Source organism: Saccostrea cucullata, unplaced genomic scaffold (assembly GCF_032062105.1).
Source record: "Saccostrea cucullata isolate Sc308-1 unplaced genomic scaffold, CSIRO_AGI_Scuc_v1 ctg1352, whole genome shotgun sequence".
Taxonomy (NCBI): Eukaryota; Metazoa; Mollusca; class Bivalvia; order Ostreida; family Ostreidae; genus Saccostrea; species Saccostrea cuccullata.
The window spans coordinates 32,073-51,948 of NW_026921131.1; the positions used below are offsets into that span (position 1 = coordinate 32,073).

The 19,876-nt window shown below is 31.5% G+C and overlaps 1 protein-coding gene and 1 long non-coding RNA gene across 2 annotated transcripts; both read left to right on the top strand.

Moving 5' to 3' along the window:
* The first annotated feature begins 2,115 nt into the window (after positions 1-2,115).
* LOC134259238 (uncharacterized) lies at positions 2,116-6,097 on the top strand. Its single transcript, XR_009990306.1, has 6 exons — positions 2,116-2,161; positions 3,386-3,405; positions 3,783-3,837; positions 5,459-5,529; positions 5,620-5,683; positions 5,921-6,097. It is a non-coding gene; the product is annotated as an uncharacterized LOC134259238 (long non-coding RNA).
* A 4,370-nt stretch (positions 6,098-10,467) lies between these two features.
* LOC134259239 (tenascin-like) lies at positions 10,468-17,314 on the top strand. Its single transcript, XM_062741838.1, has 20 exons — positions 10,468-10,478; positions 11,595-11,709; positions 11,870-11,936; positions 12,822-12,844; positions 13,096-13,153; positions 13,470-13,489; positions 13,863-13,914; positions 14,069-14,091; positions 14,343-14,394; positions 14,576-14,595; positions 14,827-14,878; positions 14,997-15,013; positions 15,368-15,428; positions 15,551-15,594; positions 15,817-15,868; positions 16,332-16,372; positions 16,581-16,632; positions 16,766-16,797; positions 16,890-16,947; positions 17,168-17,314. The coding sequence occupies exons 2-20, from the start codon at positions 11,602-11,604 to the stop codon at positions 17,170-17,172; spliced, it is 837 nt and encodes a 278-aa protein (XP_062597822.1). The 5' UTR covers positions 10,468-10,478; positions 11,595-11,601; the 3' UTR covers positions 17,173-17,314.
* The last annotated feature ends 2,562 nt before the right edge of the window (positions 17,315-19,876 follow it).

Here is a 19,876-nt window from a genome sequence, read left to right on the forward strand (position 1 = left end):
TGGATGAACAATCTTTCGAAAGGTCAAATGCAATCTTACTGATTTAACATAGTAACTTGCTCATATAGCATATTTGAAGGGTATATTTCAAGTCATATATGGCGTATTTTTTATATGTTCAGACTAACTCAAATTAAAAAGATCTTTCTATTTGCTTTTGGTACTCTATATAAAAAAAGGTCTTTCCTGTAAATTACAAAATATAGTTAAACGCGTTTCATGGATATCCTTATTTCCCACTCGGATAAAAATATCAGACACAGTTTAAAAAGTCAATATAACCTTTAAAAATGGGGATAATTTAAGTTAAAAATCGGTAAAAAAATTAATTTGAACTAAGAAGAAAATATCATTTTAATCAACACTTAAATCTCGTATTTTATTTTTAGCTCAGAGACGACATCTACATGTATACATGTAGCTTTAGGATGCAATTTTTGCAATTATTGATTAGAGATATATACGGAAGCCCAATAGTGCAAATCAAAAATAAAGAATTTATTCAAAGGTTCGGGTTATGTTTCCATGCACATCTATGAATATCGTAGTTTAGTTTCAGTTTCGCTTTCTTTTATAATTTTGTTGTGTTTTTTTTTTCAATTAATAATTTGGTTTTTTTATTTAAAATTTCATTTTTCTTTATTAATTTTTGGTTTGAACTAGTGGGCTTACCGACGATTATTTGTTATATCACGGTAAGAATGAAGTAACAGACACCACAGAATATGCCATATTTGTTACTGTCTTTAGACAGTAAGGGTCAACTACTATATTGTACGACAAAGTAAATGACGTTAACTTTTACATCGTCAACTTCCCAATTTTTTATATAATTATATCCTTTAAACATTTTCTTACACCTCCTAGCGTCTTATTTGATACTCAAGAGCATGCTCCTAGTAAAATCGGTCTTTTGGTTGCACACGTCGGATATTATTACTTGTATTTTATGCTTTTCCCCGTTTTAGAAATGGTATCCGAAAACTCACTATATATTTACTACTATTTTGGGGCTAGCGTATACATGTTTTTCAAAGACATTGCTTTCGGAATGGAATTTTTTTTAATCGACATTCCAAAAGCATAAATCCAAAAATTCAAGAAATAATACTTGATGTGAGCGACCAAAAAAAAAAAAACAAAACGGCTTAAATGGAAGGTTTTTAAAACACTTGTGAAAATAACTTTTTGTGAAAATAAACACATTTTACCTAGCTGACACTACTTATCATTAATTTGGCGTTGAGAGGTTGACCAAACAATATTTTTGGTTTACACCGCGGCTCGTCATTGGAATGGGAATGTTCGGGTATACGCATGTACGTATTTACAAGCTCAGCGTTCAATAAAACACCAAGTTTCTTATCATGGATTTTTTACCTAATAAAATCTGTTATCGGTCGTGCTGTGACTGACTTTACCGGTACCAACTGTAACGCCGACGTATCCATGCTGAACTTGACTACGTAACGTTCCGCCTATCTGGTCAATATTGATTTGTAATTGTTCATAAATACTGCGAAATCATTTATTTTCGTTGGGGTATTTACAAGCTCAGCGTTCAATAAAACATCAAGTTTCTTTTCATAGAATTTTTCAGCTATTAAAAACTGTTATCGGTCGTGCTGTGACTGACTTTACCGGTACCAATTGAACGCCGACGTATCTATGCTGAACTTGACTACGTAACGTTCCGTCTATCTGGTCAATATTGATTTGTAATTGTTTATAAATACTGCGAAATCATTTATTTTCGTTGGGGTATTTACAAGCTCAGCGTTCAATAAAACATCAAGTTTCTTTTCATAGAATTTTTCAGCTATTAAAAACTGTTATCGGTCGTGCTGTGACTGACTTTACCGGTACCAATTGTAACGCCGACGTATCTATGCTGAACTTGACTACGTAACGTTCCGTCTATCTGGTCAGTATTGATCGATTGTTTATAAATAGGTTTGTTGTTTGTTTGTTTTTAATTTCACATTTTGCCTTGAGTATGATACTTTGTTTGAATACATTCAAAAGAGACAAACTCATTTCTGTGTCATCTTTATGTTAATTTGTGATGGTGATATAAAAATATTAATTAAAATATAAATTAATTTTTTCTTGCAGAATTTCAATTGCCCCGATGGTCAAACATGCCACAGAAGAAGATGCAGTATGTGATTTATTTATAACTGATAGTTTTACAGCAGTATTGCTATATTTGTTGCAATAGAGATTTCTCTTTTGAACGTCAAATATTCACAAGCCATCCCCCACGCCCCCTAAGCTCCTTTTTTTGAAAAAAAAATCCATATGTAAGTGTAAATTATTCTTGATATACCATTGCCGTAACGTATGGTCAGTGAAATGGGTACTGTGAGTGGGTGACACTATTTACCACAATTAGGCCAGGCGTCGGAATCAACACATGTGTACTTAAAAAAACGGGCTTCATATTCTAGCGGCTAAATTGGCGCAGGCAACGAGGTATACTCCCACTGCACATAAGGATCAACTCGATCCTTACTCCGCTACTCTAGATCGCATGCTCAAACCACGTAGCCACGTGGGCGACCAAAATATTTACATGAAAAATTTATTATTCAAGACCTTGTAAGCATGCTTATGATGCTATCTTAGAACTAAGACATATCTTAACACGGTCTTACGACACATCTTAATCTTAAGTGAAGCCATCAACGCTGTTGTAATATATATTATAAGTTCGCCGACACCGATATTAGATCAATCACCGAATCAAAATCTGTTTTTGAAATAATGAGGTATAAATAAATTTATAATTAAATTTTAACCAATTACAATGCCAAAGACATTTTTTGCTGTTCACTGACAGAATTAAAAATGTCAGTATACGCTTTTGCTGGTTGATGAAGACGATCGGGACTTAAATCTTCAGACATTTAGTTTTACATACATTAACATCTATTTATTTTAAAATATCAATTTTCTAAAACCAAATGGTTGAAGTAAAGATAACATTATTTAGAGTATTTTTACAAATTTCCAAGTATGATTTCAAGTTTTATTATATGAAATTAAGAAACTAAAGAAAAAATATTTCGTTATCAAAATCGGTAACTCCATAATTGTTTGCATGCTTCAAAACAACATTTATTAAGATTCTCCATGATTAGAAATTCAGTTTATCGTAAAATTAATTATACATCACTGATTTCTAAAAAACAAAATCCCTTTAATTTATTTGAGTTTTTTTCTTTAATTTGCCTTGATTCCAAAATTTGCTTTCGAGTTGAAATTAAAACCCAAATTTTCCAGGTATATATTCTTGTCTGGTGCATTCATTGCATTTTTTTTTACTTGACCAACTCAATTATTTTCCCATTTTATTTACTATTCTGTTACTTTTTTCATTCAGGGGAACTATGCGGATTTTCGGTGAGTATGTGTTTTTTAACGAGAGAGAGAGAGAGAGATTGAGAGAGAGAGAGAGAGAGAGAGAGAGAGAGAGAGAGAGAGAGAGAGAGAGAGAGGGAGAGAGACAGAGAGAGAGAGTGAGAGAGAGAGAGAATGGTTATTATTTTTTAACTCTTTGACAAATTAGATAAAATTTTGTTTTATCTTCAGGAAACTATATCGAGTTAAAATGAAACAACCGTAATAATTAAAATATTGTAAGACTAAGACTTCAATAAAAAAAAAAGACCTGAGGAGTCAATGAACATTTTTTAAAAGTTATATTTCTTGATTTTCCTCAATAAAATTTTGAAGGAACACGGAAAGGCATAATTTTTAAAGCTAAATGTCATTGATAGGGTTTCTGTCCTTCTGGATATTACTGTGTGTCTAGAGTTTGTTTACCTATACAAGGTAAGTTTTAATATTTATTTTGTTTTGGTTTCTAAGTTCAAATATATCATTGCTTTTTATATCCATTTTTATTTTATTCCATATTAAATAGAATTGAAGTTATTTTAGTGATGGAAATGGTAAATTGATTAAAAAAAACTAAAAACATTTTAAGACTGTAGTAGGGATACATGGATATTGATGCATTGTTTTCATGTACAGTGTATCTTAATTATATAATTAAAGTAGTCTTAGGGTATTTTTATAGTTGCAATGTAAACTTTCCAGTTTGCAAAAGAAAGGATGCGGGTAATGAGCAAAAATTAATCTAAAAAAGAATATAAAACAGTAAAAATTGCAAAAGGGCCTCATACAGATTGTAGGGAATTTCAGAGGTACCTCGGTCTAGAAGGCATCCCTAGTTAATCGGTCATACACGCCGTAATCCAATATTTATCAGGTTAATAGAACATTCATTTGTCAAATTTGGTATAAAGAAAATGGCAAAACACATGACCGCCATTATACGATCCATTAAAAAGGAGATTAATTACAAATATTGACAAAACACACTCAATAATTAGGCGAATTTTATGGGGAAAAGCAAACTGGTAAAAATCAGCCGATGTGATTTTTCTGATATTTTGTCATTTTGATTTTTCCTCATAAAATTCACCTGGACTGGTATATCTTTTTTAAAAGAAAATATCATACTTTTAGCCCAAAGCTTATATATTTTGAAATTTGTTTTCACATGTGAACCTTTACTGAGTCTGATTTGTTCATATTTTTAATTTCATTGATATATAACTAATAATTTCCAAGTCTATTTCAATTTCCAGGTCTTAGAAGAAAAAATTCTAAGAATTGTCCACTTTTCAAAACCTGTGACATAATTTTAATTCTTCTCCAAAGAAAAATGTTGTTTGTATCATCTGTTCTTAATATCAATTTATGTGTATGTAGCCTGCCTCGGTATAAAATTGACGAAAGTGTGGTGTAGATACAGTTAAACATACTTAGAAAAATGTATTCATGAAACATTTGTCTTAGTTTATTTGCTCAATTTGAACATACCTATAAGAGTTGTTTAAGTGGAGTAGACTTTATTAGTAAACATATTTTAAGCGTTGATAAAAGAATTTTATGAAAAAATATTTTGCCAATGATGAAACTCTCTCACATACACTTACCAATTTCCATAATTTCTTCTCATGGTTTTTTTTTCTCAAAGTAAGCGTTAAACTGTCAAAAATTACCGGTAAGACATAGGTTTCTGCACTGGTAAGACTTAAAATGCATAGTTTTCTGCGTCTCAGATGTTTGTGTCTACAAATTTTTTCTTAGTATTCACTTAAGAAATCGTTGACTTGCATCATAATTTTTTTCAAGTTAAAAAGAAAACAGTAGAATTCTATACAATATATTTCTTGCTCACATTGTCTATTGATAACCAGAATATATTTATGATGAACATCTTGACAACGATAAACAAAACCTTTTTAGAAGGCTGAAACACGTAAGAAAAGGTTAACATCAACAAAATACAAAATATGCAAAGTTTGGATATATTTAAAGTATGATTTTTAAGGAAATGAAGTACTTGTATTTTGATTTGAATTAACCTTAACTTTTATTTAAGATGGGCCAACCATTCCTATTCCAACCTCCTTCCCTACTCCGACTGCACCCTCGCAAATAGGATGTCAAAGTGTAAGCGAGTTTATGTTGATTGATTATATTTGCTTAAGTTTTATTTGACTTATGATATGTTGTGTTTTTTTCACTTTCCATCTTTTTTAGAATGCTGAATGCCCATCTGGACAAGAGTGTGTGAGAATCGGATCACAAAGGCAATGCGTGTTCGGTTAGTTAATCTAGAAAAGAGTCAAGAGTAATTTATTCAACACTAATTTCATTGGAAAATGGTCCGTAGGATTTTGAAGCGTAAATTTGTAATTATTTATATTAAAGGTGAAAGTTTGCGGGTTGAGGAAAACATATTAGTTATGTATTAAAGTGGAGTTTTCGTTGTCTAATTCGTATATCATGAAAAGTCATAACATTTTAGTCATATTCTTTTTTTACGTTTCTTTTAATGTAGTGATTTCGTAAGGAGAACATCAGCGTACACTGAGACATTTAATGGATTCGAACGAGATTTGGTAAATGACAATGCATAGTTTCCAGTTGAAAGAAGAAAGAAGCTTTATATTTGCTACGAAGTATGGATTTGCAAAATATTGTCACTATGATTGAAAATAAATATATCATCAGACAAGAGTTTTCTTTTTTATCTACAAAACACTATTGTTGATGATTGTTTATTATATTCCAAAGAAGCTATACTCACATATATGTTAAATTTATTACACTTTTGTGATCTTTTCGGTTATAGAATACCTCAACTAAATAAACCCCAATCGCATTACCGGGGTATGTACTACACAAAGACAGCAGACTGGTATATTCATAGATTGATAATGGAAACAAAAGGCCCAGTGGCCACTTCGAACACTTCAGCATTGTACTAAAAAAAGCTAAAATCAGTTTAGTATAATTGAAAAGCTTAATTAAATTAGTGGTCCGAACCTACCCCAGAAAGGAAAGGGCTATGATTTGAACAAAATTGAATGCACACTTACACGTACATATATTTTTTTTACTGTGACTTTTTACCTACAAGTTTGGTCTTTCATTGTGACCCTACCCTACCCCTGGGGCCATCTTTTGAACAATCTTGAGTCTACACTATCGTAGGATGCTTCCATGTAAATATAACCAACCATGGCTAAGCTGTTCTTGAGAAAATTTTTCCAATTTATTCCAATGTAAAACTTTTATCAACCATTGTGGCCCTTCCCTACACCTAGGGGTCATGATTTGAACAAACTTGAATCTACACCAGATGAAAATGCTTCCATATAGATATGACAAATCATGACTTTGCTGTTCTTGAAAGAAGATATTTGAAGATTTTTCCTATATATTCCAATGTAAAACTTTTATCGCCCATTGAGGTCCATCCTTCTCCGGGGTCGTGATTTAAATAAACTTGAATCCATGCTACCTAAGGATGCTTCCATATAAATATGACCAATTATGGCTTTGCTGTTCTTCAGAAGAATATTTTTGAACAATTAAAACTTTGATCATCCATTGTGGCCTCACCCTACCGCTGGGGAGTCATGATTTGGACAAACTTTGATTTTACTAATACCTGAGGATATTTCCATAAAAGTTTCATCTTTCATGGTCACTAATCCTGATTATCTCCCCTTGAAAAAGTGCGTCGCCATTTATTTGTAGGAAGTTGAAGCTCCATCACCCAAAGATATTCTGTTCAACGTTTGGTTGAAATTGGCTCAGGTGAGCTTAAAACAGTTGAATCACTATTGAGTCTTCAAAAAATTACATGTTATAATGATAAAAGAAAAGAAAAACAATAATTGTCTCCGGAGGAACTCAGAGGACATTAATTGTAATAACCAACTAGAGGTATTGTGAGCAATGAGCTCACTTAATGATACCCCGCCTCCCATATTGTTATAATGGCAAAGTCCATGTTTTGCAGTGGTCGGGAAACCCAAAATATTTGTCGGATCAAAAAGTAAAATAGGAGGTCACAATGGCAATATGTAATAAAGATTCTGTGAAAGTTTCATTAAATTTCACTCAGTGGTATAAGAGGAGTTGCGGATAAGAGATGGGTACCACAAAGCGTAACACACGGACGGACGGACATACCGATAACTATATACCCTCCCGCTTTTCAAGCGAGGGTATGACAATAGAATCCATGAAGACGAAAGACCATAAAATGGATGCATAAACATTCGTTGTGGTCTGTATGATCCTTCTTTCAATCATATGTCATAAACATATATCATAACAAGAAAAAGTCTACATATTTTAAAGTAGCCGATTTATGTAACTACATGTAATTAGAATATTTTTAAGGTTAAAGATTTCACTTTCTAACGTGGAAAATGTATGTCTCATATAAATCAAGCAAGATAAACTGTTGTGATGGAGTGTTTCTTTATTGAAAGGCAAATCGACTTACTCCAAATTAATTTTTTATGCAAGGAAATCAATCTTAGTTTCTTTTTTACAAAACTAAATGATGTTGAATAGACAGAAAGTTCTATTATCAAAATAATAAACAAAAGTTCTGAAATGAATGTGGATAAAATGATCCAATAAAATGTACAAAAAACGACGCAGTGAATATATTTTAGCAGCTTATTCCATGAAACTGATTTTATTAAGGATAGGAGGTACTATCCTGGAGACTGATATGTCATACGTATGTTGTTTACAATCTTTACATCATTTAAAACATGTTTCATGGAAGGAAACTGTTTTCTAGGGCACATGTTTATCATTATTTTAAGAAGAGTTTAGTAGACTCCACGTAAACAGGTAATGTATTAGAAAATCTGAGTGAGATAAGTACCATACCACAAAATGCTTTTACAGCCATGTTATTTCATCCATAAACAACCAGGTTTATCCAAAAAGCAGTATAAAAATAAGAGCGTATGTCTCTTCAGCTGACATGCAGAATAGCCAAACAGAAAAATAGGAATAAATTTAATTTACCAAAGTAAGATATTAAATAATTAATCCTTCAAAAATATAAGTAGCAGCATTCAACCTCCAAAGTCCATTAAATAATACAAAGAATCGTATTTATCTAACGTTGACAGAGGTGTTAGTGGCGTAGCAGCAGGCTAATATGGATAGAGAATGAGGTTTTCTTAACAACAAAAACGAACTTTTCAATCTAATCAAATGATATATTACAATTAAATTATACGATTTAACAACCAGCAAAATATACAATGTGTTATTACTAGGTAAAATACCCAAATATTGCATAATAAGGTACATAAATTAATGTCTGTCTTATTTTTACAAAATCTGTCGTAGCGGTGCAAGCTGTGTACCCACAGACCTGAATTGCCATTTCTTATTTCATAATTTTTATTCTGAAATATTTGCTTATATTAATCAAAGTAAAAAAGTAACTACTCTGAAATTATATAGGCATTACATGTACATTAACGTCTGACTATTTATTCGAACTTCATTTCAAAGAAAATTTAAATGAAAAGAAAAAAATATACATGGGGCTCTTTATGAATAAAATTAAAACTTTTTGTCGTCAGTTAAGGTTAAATGTAAAGAGGCATAACTGATGAGACTACGGGGATATGGTGTGGCCTAATTATCAATGCACCACAATTACTCGGCTAGAAAGGTTAATGCCTCAACAATGGAGACATCAGTCACTATTTACGATTTACAGTGTCAGATTAAAAGGTTATAAAATAAACTGTTTAAGGATTATTCAAGCGAGTATAACTTAAATTTTAATTCATTTCCTTGCTTGTTGTTTACGAGATATTTAACGCTAATGCAGGAAAACTCAAAAAGAAACAGCAAGAAAAATTAAGAGGATGAAAAACCATTAAAAATTTCTTGAAAGATTTTATTTTTAAAAAATTACAATAACAACAACATCATAATTGTAATAATAATAATGATAATATTGATTGATTGATGTTTTACGTCCCATTCGAGAATTTTTCACTCATGTAGAGACGTCACCATATACCGGTGAAGGGTTTCACAATGTTAATCGGCACTCGGGGCCATTGAGCATTGGGGGATCTTTATCATGCCAACGCCTGCTGTGACACGGGACCTCTGTTTTTAAGGTCTCATTCAAAAAACCCGCAACTAAATCGAGGTAAATTATTGACAAAAAAGTTGATGATACAAGAATATCAGCAGTCTCTTTAAAGTTATCATTTGGTAAGTTCTATGGTCGATGCAATGATCTTGTCAGCAAATTTATCATTGAGTCAAATGCTGACTAATGTTTTCCATACTAATTGTAAGGCCATTATTTACACACTGAATTGACGCCGGATTTTTTCCGTTATTTCCCGATCATGACAAGGACCATACAGCTTGTGTCCGGTCGGCAGGAGATGCTCACTCCTCCATAGCACTTGATTCCACCTCTCATGTTTTGGATGTCCGCTCAGCTTCTGTGACAAGGACCAAACAGCTTGTATTGTTTGGACTTTTGTGCCTGAATACTGTTCATTATCTTCATATATTTCATTTCAACAACACAAAAATAACAGATATTAGAAAAAATACTAAATAATCGAAAAACAGGGGGTTCTAGAATTCACAACAAAAAATTAGTATTGGTATAAAAGATGTTGAATATATTGATTTTCGTTTAATTCATCAAGGGCAAGAATAACATCGTCATTGTATCTTCTTGATAATTTATCTGTAAAAAAATTTCAAGAGTGTGCCAGTATTTCATCGTAATTGTGTTTTCATTTAGTACTAATTCCTGGACATCAATTGAAACAAGTTTGTTTTTCACAATTATTTGAATGATATGCAAAAGATTTAAAAGTACAACTTTTAACTTAAGAGCATTAAGGGTAATTTAAAAACATGCGATGATACCTGTATTAAAAACAAACGTCAATAAGACAATTCATTAAACGTGTCCATGATCAAATGATATATTACATAAGTTTTCCGAGCACACTTTTTGCGCAGGTAAAAAAATATAAAGTAGCAAAGCAGTTTACACTTCTGTTCAGTCTAGTTTGATCAGCTCAAAGGTAAAGTTATTTTTCAGTTTTTTTCATCACAAATATCTTTTTTCACCAAATTTATTTGCTCCTCTTATAAATCTTCTTAAAACTTGAACGCTAGCCCATGCAAGAAAACTTTAAGGTGTATTTGGATAGGTGATCAGTATTTTAAAACAAACAATCTTAAAAAATATTTATTTAATGTGTTTATAAGAATTAAAAAGAAATTGCGTGGAAATATAAAAAAAAAAAATTATTCGATGGTTTACTAATTGTTATGGTAGCTGTTATATTCTTTCTATTTGAAATTAACAACATAAATGCCTCATCATTAGTGTTATTTGTTCATACCTTGTAGTTCATTTCGAATTTCGAAGCAATTACAAAGCGCTCAATACAACTGCAGTGAAACATAAATTGGTCAAAAGCACAAACTTATTTTTATTTGACGACAAATATGTTACCAATTCCGTTAAGTATTCTTTGAAAGAAACAAGGTGACTTTTGTTGCATTAATATACTTTTATCACTTGCATGTTGGGATTATGCCTCCGAGTTGAGCATGCTCTACGAAAAAATTCTACAACAACAAAACAAAAAACCCACGCTTTAAAAAAAAACAAACAAAATTATGAAAAGAAATATATAGGCAGATTTCTTCGAGCACTTTTATTACTGACATCCCCAGCAAATACAATTTATTATGAAGTCGAATGCTGACTGACTTTATCATACTTATTGTGTGGTCATTAGGTACACAATGAATTGTATAGTACGGATTTTCCCGTTTGCCCGACCATGATAATTAGCAAACGGCGGTGTGACCATTCGGCAGGGGATGCTTACGAGATCTATCCCTGTTATTTTTAGCCCCTAATATTATATTGTTTCAACAGACGTTTGATTACTGTTCATATCTTTATATTTTATTTTAGGGATTTTAAATCATTTTTGAAAATATGTATCAAATCGAAAGGGTTAGAAAAGAGAAAATAAAAGTGTTTTAAAATAATCACGTTTCATGTTTTATTTTAAATATTAACTAAAATGTACGATTCGTAATTAGAAACCCCTTGAATTTGATTCCAAATTAATGTAAGCATATGAACCTTTCTTTTACCCTTTATTTGAATTCTTCTCTAGATTAAAGATGTCTCCATTGTTCCTATGTGTGTTGATAGTACTGGGGGTCAGTGTTAGCGCACAATTCGATACCGGATTTAACAGATTTGACAGATTTGGCCGCAGATGCCAAACAGTAAGTATATTGCATTAGTTCCGAGTTGTTTGAAAGTTTGGAATCACGGAAACATTATGTTTAAAAGAACGTTTTAAAATAATCACTGCATAGTTTCTGTCATATGGATTTGATGCCTTTACCTCTACTTGACATGTACCTGTATTCTGTTTTTGTTCAGACATCTATTGGAGACACGTGTCCGGGGTATCAGGTCTGTCTGGCAGGCACGTGCCGGGATGCTCGAGGTATGCATACCTTAACATTTGTGTAATGTGCGATTACCAATACTTCTCTCTATGGATTATCTGAAGTGGTTCTATCTAGTTATTATAGCTCTACTGATTTTTCACTATATAAGAGTAAATCAATATATTTTGCTGATTTCCTGAAAATCACCACAAAAAGACTGATTCCCTGCAGAAAGGTGTGTCAGTTTGATGAATTGATACACACCTATTCGGAACACCTAGCAATTTCTTTAAATCATTTGAAAAGTACCGATGTGTTCCAAAAAATCATGAATATTCACAATGCAGCTGTATAAGGAGGCGGGGCCTAATTTATACGGGAAATGTAACTTGTTATTATGACCAGACGTCATCCTTGTAAACTAATGTGCATTGAGAGCTATCCACAGATCACGTAACCTTGGTAACTTTGTAACAGTGGAAATTGTTTATAAAACAAAAAAATTTTTCTTGTAGATACAAGTATTTTGTATCTAATTGATTCTTGAAAATGCAAAGACATTATATTGAATTTATTTATTTTATTTACATTCTAAGTAATTAACATTTCCTTTATTTCCATTTCCTTTATAATTGCACTAGCTGTTTGAATAAGAATTGCAGTTACTGACTTTGAAAATGTCTAATTTTTGTATCGGTATAATAAAACAGTTAAAGTATATCATTGAGGGAGTCAGCAAGATTCCAGTTCCCCTCGAGCAAGCCTATTTCCCTCGGCGCAAGCGCCTCGGGAAATAGACTTGCTCTTGGGGAACTGGAATCTTGCTGACTCCCTCAATGATATACTCTAATTGTATATTATAACAATAATCCGATTCCCTGTGTTCAGTTGTCCTTATCTTCTGCAGTGTGTTAGTTATTGCAGTTTTCTTTTTGTTTCAGGAAACTTTGAGAGATGCTCAATGGTAAAAAAAACTTTTGGAAAGCAATTGCTAGATTATTCTAAATATTTATCAAGAGTTATGTTTTAACAAATTGTGGTAATTTGAAATTACATGTACCTTAAAAAGTATTTAATCACAATACGTAGATTATGTTATCCATCAAAGAAAATAAAGACTTGCATTATAAATAATTTTCTATTGACTAAAATGAAATAGACTCTGAAAAAACAGAAGGTAATAAAGAAAAATATAAGAATAATTTTCTCTTTCAGGGTGGGACATGCGAAAATTCCTTTACACACACGTGCAGAAAAGGATATTGTGTACCAAGTAGGACTTTTTTTATCATATGTACATTTTCTTACATATTTTCAGAGATTATGTCATACATGTATTCCATAAGTAGCAAAATAAATGAAATTTTATGTGCGTCATCTTTATGACCTAAAATGTATATTATACGAGAAAGAGTTTAAATACATTGGGTAAATATGTATTATTTAGTTATTGATATAATTAGATGAATGAAATCATACATTGTTAAATCTTTATTTCTTTCTATCCTTACATTGCTTCGACGTACGATTAGTTTATTACAGTTAAAATGATGATATAAAATTAAAAAAAAATGTTTTCTTACTTACAGCTTTAGGAACATGTAGATTGGTGAGTATACACATAAAAATATCAATTCATTTAAGCACAATATTGTCTCAGCTACGTTATTTTCATTTTAAGAAACTCAACTAAACGAAAAAATATTTAATAGGCAGTAAGCGCATAAAAACAATAAAATCTAATATTTAACCCCTATTTCTTTTTCGCTTACATTATGAACTAGGTGGTCTTTTTTGACGAATGGACAAAATTCAGAAATATGTTTTGCTTTTTTTTTTCTTTTTTTTTTTTTTTTACATTTAAGCCACCTAAATCTCTATAATATGCTATATTTTTGGCATCACTTTGATTGATTGATTCCTTGTTTAACGTACTGGTAGAGATTTTTTCATTCATATAGAAACGTTTCATTATTTTGCAGGATCGCGACTGCGGGATTCGGCAAAGATGTAATTTGGGGACATGTGTAGCTGGTATGATCATTAGTTGAATAATTAAGTCTTAATACATAATGCAAACTAACCTTCATTATGTTTTGGAACGAATGTAAATCAACAAATTTATTTGAAATCTAATCTCAATTATATTTTGGCAGTAAGAATGGAAAGTTGTCATAATCTTTTTCAGATACCACCAGGGAATGCCGATCGGTAAGTTAAAAAAAATTAAAGTTGTCATCATAAGTGAAATTTATTCTGCATTATTTAGATTAGATTAGATTGTCGCTAATTCTGGGTCTTGCTAAAATTCCACTTTTAAATTAAAAATGTTTAAGCGATCTCAGTCAGAGGTCTAACTTTGATTTGTTCTACTGCTTGGTAAACTTAAGCAATTTCAAATATTTAAAACACATTTATGAAGAAAAAAAATGATACATATTTTTCATTCTTTGTAATAACAGGAACGAGACTGCGGATTTGGTTCCCAGTGTGTAGGAGGCAGATGTTATTCAGGTAAAGAATATCATGCTCACAACTATGTACTTGTATGTACTTGTTAATGTTTTGATCTTTGTAAAGTATTTTATTTTGAACTTCTTATCAATACAACTTTCAATTAACTATGTCATAATAATTTTGTTCAAGTTTAAAGTTTAGAGTATGGATGATGTTTAAAATATCTTTTTTATTTCAGATTCAACACAGTGCAGGAGAGTAAGTGGAAAATTTGTTACACATCTATAGATCCTTGTTTAAAGATTTATTTTTTTGTATTCAAATGTAAACCAATATCAAATAATATAAACACAACATTGTAATCTATATCATTTTAATCATTATTGAAGGTGTGGCGCTCAGAATATTCAAACGTTATTGCACTGAAATATTTATCATAAAATTCTTCCAATAAACATGTAGTTAAATATCAAATTGATGCAATTTCAGGACGTGGACTGTGGACCAAATCAAAGATGCCGAGGAGGAACTTGTCTCGCAGGTGAGATATGAGAGCTGTGTAATATTTTACTTTTTATATAAACTGGGTATTAGAGACACCCTAAATTAGATTTTTTAAGAAAACAACATGCAATAAGAGATTTGCTTTTCTTTTCCAGACACACATTGCAATCAGGTAAGAAGATAAGAGATTCAAAAGAACTTTATCCCTCTTAAGATTTATATTTTTGGCAATTATTGCAAACTTATACTTATCTGAAAATTATTTGCATCATTGCATTTTCAATGATTTTAGAAGCTCTTCAAAAATTGATTTTTAATTAATTTTAATGATTGGGAATTATGGATATTTATTATTGATACAAAATGTATATTTTGGATTATGAAGCCATCCAAAGAATAATGTGAACTGATACGTGTAAACATTCGATTGCTTTCTCTTTGTAAATCCTATCTTTAAGATTAGCTTGAGCAAGTTATCAAAAATAACAGTAAAAACGATATATTTTTATTTTTCATTTAAATGCAGGATAATGATTGTGGATTCGGTCAATACTGTCGATTCGGCACCTGTATGGAATCAAACATAGGTAATCATAAAAACGAAAGAAATCAGTTTTCAAAGTCGAAATTTAAACACGAATGTCAGTTAAATGTTACATTTACTTTACAAAAACAGAAATGAGTTTTTGTACAATTATGTGTTTTTTAGGAGGTCCAATTATTCCTGGGGGTATGGGAGGACGATGTAGGAGGGTGAGACATTATATTCAATATTAAACTGCACATCTATCGTCATCTTCACCTTTATTCATAATCTGAACAGCCTTATATAATACATTTTAGAAAAGCGCTATTCAATGTACTTATCACCTTATCAATATGTTGAAGCCGTATGTGTTCTTCACTGTTGGGTGTAGTTGTATTGCTGTGTCCATTATTTCCTTTAACTAAAACATAAATGTTTTGTAACTGTAGACCAGAGACTGTGAGTTGTACGAGCGATGCTTTAACGGTTACTGTATGCCAGGTATGGTGTATTAGATTAACTTGATATATTTTTGTCTGACAAAATAAATGAATATAAAGCCTTAAGCGTCAATCTAAAAATAGCTAAGCAAATGTCAGAGTAAAATTTACTAAAAAAAACCCCTCAAAATTAAGATTCAATTTTGAGTAAGCTTTGAAATATAATACACTCATTTCCTTAAACTCTACTTTGTTTCAAATATGATTTATAGTTTTTGTGTTTTTAAAGTTCATAAACCCTCTGCTTACTCATATAAAATGTTGCTTGAACCTAAATGATTTTTGATTTTTCAATAGAAATTTATTTTATAAGTAAATTACAAAAAATTATAGCATAGCTTGCAGGGCAAAAATTGGACAAAAAAGACACTTCAACTAGGCATATATAAAGGATGTTAGACATTTATGTCATTAAGAGTTACCTCTCTTATCAGAGCATCAATGAACCTTAATCTTTCCCTTAGGTCAGAACCAGGGCTCCTCTTACTGTGATCTTTACCGTGGGGTGAGTCTTGATTACTTCATCGTTTTAGATTCCAACCTCTTTTGCTGATATTTCTAATTTTTTAAAGGAATTTTAATTCGCTTAAATGGACAACTAAAATCACAATAAAAGAAAGATGAAATACCTTTTTATCAATATGATTTTTGTTAAAATAGAATAGTAGTCGTAACATATATCCATATATAATAATACATTTTTAATGCTTTAGAGAAACTGTCAGCTAGGATACCAGTGTTTAAACAATCGATGTGTACCTATGGGTAAGTTATTCTAGATGGAATATTGGGAATTGAAAAAAATAAATGAGAGTTCTGTTTGATCATAATTCCGTTTAAATCTTTGAATGTGGGCAACAAAAACCATAATATTTATTATTTACTTTTTTTTTTTCAGGTACAGAAACTCACCAGGAATATTGTAGAAGCGTAAGAAAAAATAAATATTAATCTTTTAATTTCTTTTATCATGACAAAGTAAGGCTTATTTTCTTAAAGTAGCTGATGATTTCTATTTTTAGAGTCGACAATGTGAATCTGGCTACCGCTGTGTGAGAGGGCGCTGCACACCACGACGCCGTAAGTTATTTTGCATGAAATCAAACACGAAAAAGAAAAGAAGGTTACATTTTTCCCCTGAGGAACGCCTAATACAAAATAGTTTCTCAAAGATTAGAATAAAAAAATTTCAGTGCTTCTTTTAACGTAACATTAAGTAATTATATTATGTTATATTAGTTATATTATTTTATATAATATTATTTCATTATGCGTATTTTAATATAATATGTCATTGCAGTTTAATACCGGATAAAGGTGCTTACAAAAATGATGCAGGAGAAGACCCAGGTTGAGAATAAATCGAGAGGCATGTACGGACAATTCTTTTGTGGAGAAAGAAAGACAATAGTTGTGACGACATAGTTCTTAATAAATTGAATAAAATTTTAAAAAGTGCTTTTTTATTTACTCAGGCGGTTAAAGGGCTTAAAATGTTATGTCATCGTTATCTGTATATATTTCTTTCTCTGTGATATCTCTTTTAAAATTAATTGAGTTGATACCTTGATCATTCTACCGGAATGTAAATGTCGCCAAGCGATAGGACTGGAGCTAAGGAAGCCTAATATGCATATAATTATCGTGCTTTTACGTATCTCTGTCTGATGCTCAGGAGACCTAATATGCATGTAAATCTCGTGCAGCTGTCTTTGTGTTTGACGTCAGTGGGCGGGGACTACTAAAATTGACATATAAAATCTTTGTTTTTTGCAAATTAACATGCATTCTCTGTAAGCACCAAAAAATTTACTAGGAAACGACATATCTCCGATTTTGATGAAATTTGCACCACAGGTGCACCTTGGTACAAAACCAGCATATATGGTGTTAGAAGTTTCCCACGTGCACCCGGTTGCCATGGAGATGGATCCATTGAATTTGGCCATTTTCGGCCATTTTTGACCAAATAAAAACATGAAAATTTAGGAAATATGAATGCATTTTTATCTTTATGTATTGAAAATGCCCAAAATTTCAGCACACAGTAGAAATAGATAGGGGATATAGGATCTAATAACTAACTTACCTTGTCGTCGGTCATTTGCAAATTTATTTTGTTTAAAAACACTATGATTGTACACGAAAGTACTCTGAGGTTAACATCGAAAATATACCTCAGTTTCCGATTGACAATATCTATGTGGTTGTTAGAGACCAGGTCCTCCAACAATCTATTGGAATTCCAATGGGTACCAATTACGCCCCCTTATTTTTGTATTCATATGTAGCAGAATTTGTCCAAAATATTATACGTGAAAAGAAGAAAACAGCTGCTATGACCGTCAGCTTGACATTTAGATATATCGACAACGTACTGTCAATTAACAATGGTTATTTCCATTCTTATTTTGATACAATATATCCCTGTAAGCTTGACACATCTGTTTTATATTTGGATATTTTACTTAAAAAAAGACGTTAATGGTAATCTAACAACCAAGCTCTATGATAAACGTGATGATAAACTTTTCAATCGTCAACTTCCCTTACTTATTTGCGGCAATATTCCTTCTTCACCTGCATACGGAGTTTAAATCTCTCAGTTTATTCGATACGCAAGAGCATTCCTTACGAATGTATAATTTCTAAAACGATGTAAATTATTGACAAACAAGTTGATGACACAAGAACATCAGCAGTCTCGTTTCAAGACATCGTTTCGGAAGTTCTATCGTCGATACAATGACCTTGTCAGAAAATACAATTTATCATTGAGTCAAATGCTGACTGACGTTTTCATACTAATTGCTAGTCTATTATTTATACACTGAATTGACGACGGATTTTTCCGTTATTTCCCTATCATGACAAGGAGCACACAGCGGGTATGAGCGGTCGGCAGGGGATGCTCACTCCTCCATAGCACCTGATCACACCTCTGTTTCGGAGGTCCATGTTCGCTCTGCTCCTATTTTTATTGTTTTATAGACAATTGAGCTTGAATACTGTTCGTCATCTCCATATTTTTCATTCCGAAATGAACTTCGACACGGTTTTAGTTCAGGGTCAATCTCTAAAACCAGTGAGAGATACTGAAATGTTCCCTAAGAGCTTTATCCAGCAGCTCTAAGATTGTAAAATATGTTAAGTTACTAAGCCACAACACACGATATTTAAAACAAATCACATTTGCTTCAGTTACATGTATTCAAAATGTCACTTCTGTATCATTTTAAGAGGTTTTCGCAATTATTTCAGTCCTAAAAGTACATCGTAGGCCTCTTAAAATATAATGAAATATTCATGTAAAATTCTATTTATCTCTTAAGTCGGTATAAACCCATCATATTAAAAGGACCCAATTGACATTTATCTACAAATTATCAAAGTTCGATAAAGAATAAAGATACTCTTGGAAAGAACAGGATCTTTATATCTAGTCACGAATACCGATTATTTTGGTCTTGTAATTTATTTTCCATTCATTATCTAAAAGCATGTGTCATGTCTCAGTTTATTTGCTATCTAGGACAAGAAATTACTCGTACAACTCAAAGTTGCACCGTTGATTTCCCAAAGCTCCTAATTTATTTCTTGACTTAATTTCTTTTAAAATGCTTCTTCGTGTAAAAAGCTGAAATCATAAAATATATTTTACATAGAAACTTTCATGTTTCTCAATTTTCGCAGAGTGCACTTTCTAAAGTTCTCATCGTTTTAGATTCTATAAATCCGCGTTTTGCTTATGCTGTCATTTGGAGATTTCACAAATCGCTTCTAATTTTATATTATGCTAATCATCATTAATGTCTAAGATTGTATATACTTGTAAAACCTTTGTATGGTGCAATTGTCATTTTTTAACAATAAAGTTTCTATGTCTTCAAGAAACCTTGGCTTACATAGAAATGCATTAAAGGAGAATTGATGCAAGGTCAGCTTTCAATGTCAAATTCTATTTTGATTTGTAATTAATTAAACTCCAATTTAATGAGTTTCTGAATGA

Excerpts from the sequence above, each read along its gene's own strand:
- LOC134259239 (XM_062741838.1), top strand. The coding sequence starts at position 11,602 with ATGTCTCCATTGTTCCTATGTGTGTTGATAGTACTGGGGGTCAGTGTT. Across the intron at positions 13,154-13,469 it reads AAAAGGATATTGTGTACCAA|CTTTAGGAACATGTAGATTG; the intron begins GTAGGACTTTTT and ends TCTTACTTACAG. Across the intron at positions 16,633-16,765 it reads CAATCGATGTGTACCTATGG|GTACAGAAACTCACCAGGAA; the intron begins GTAAGTTATTCT and ends TTTTTTTTTCAG.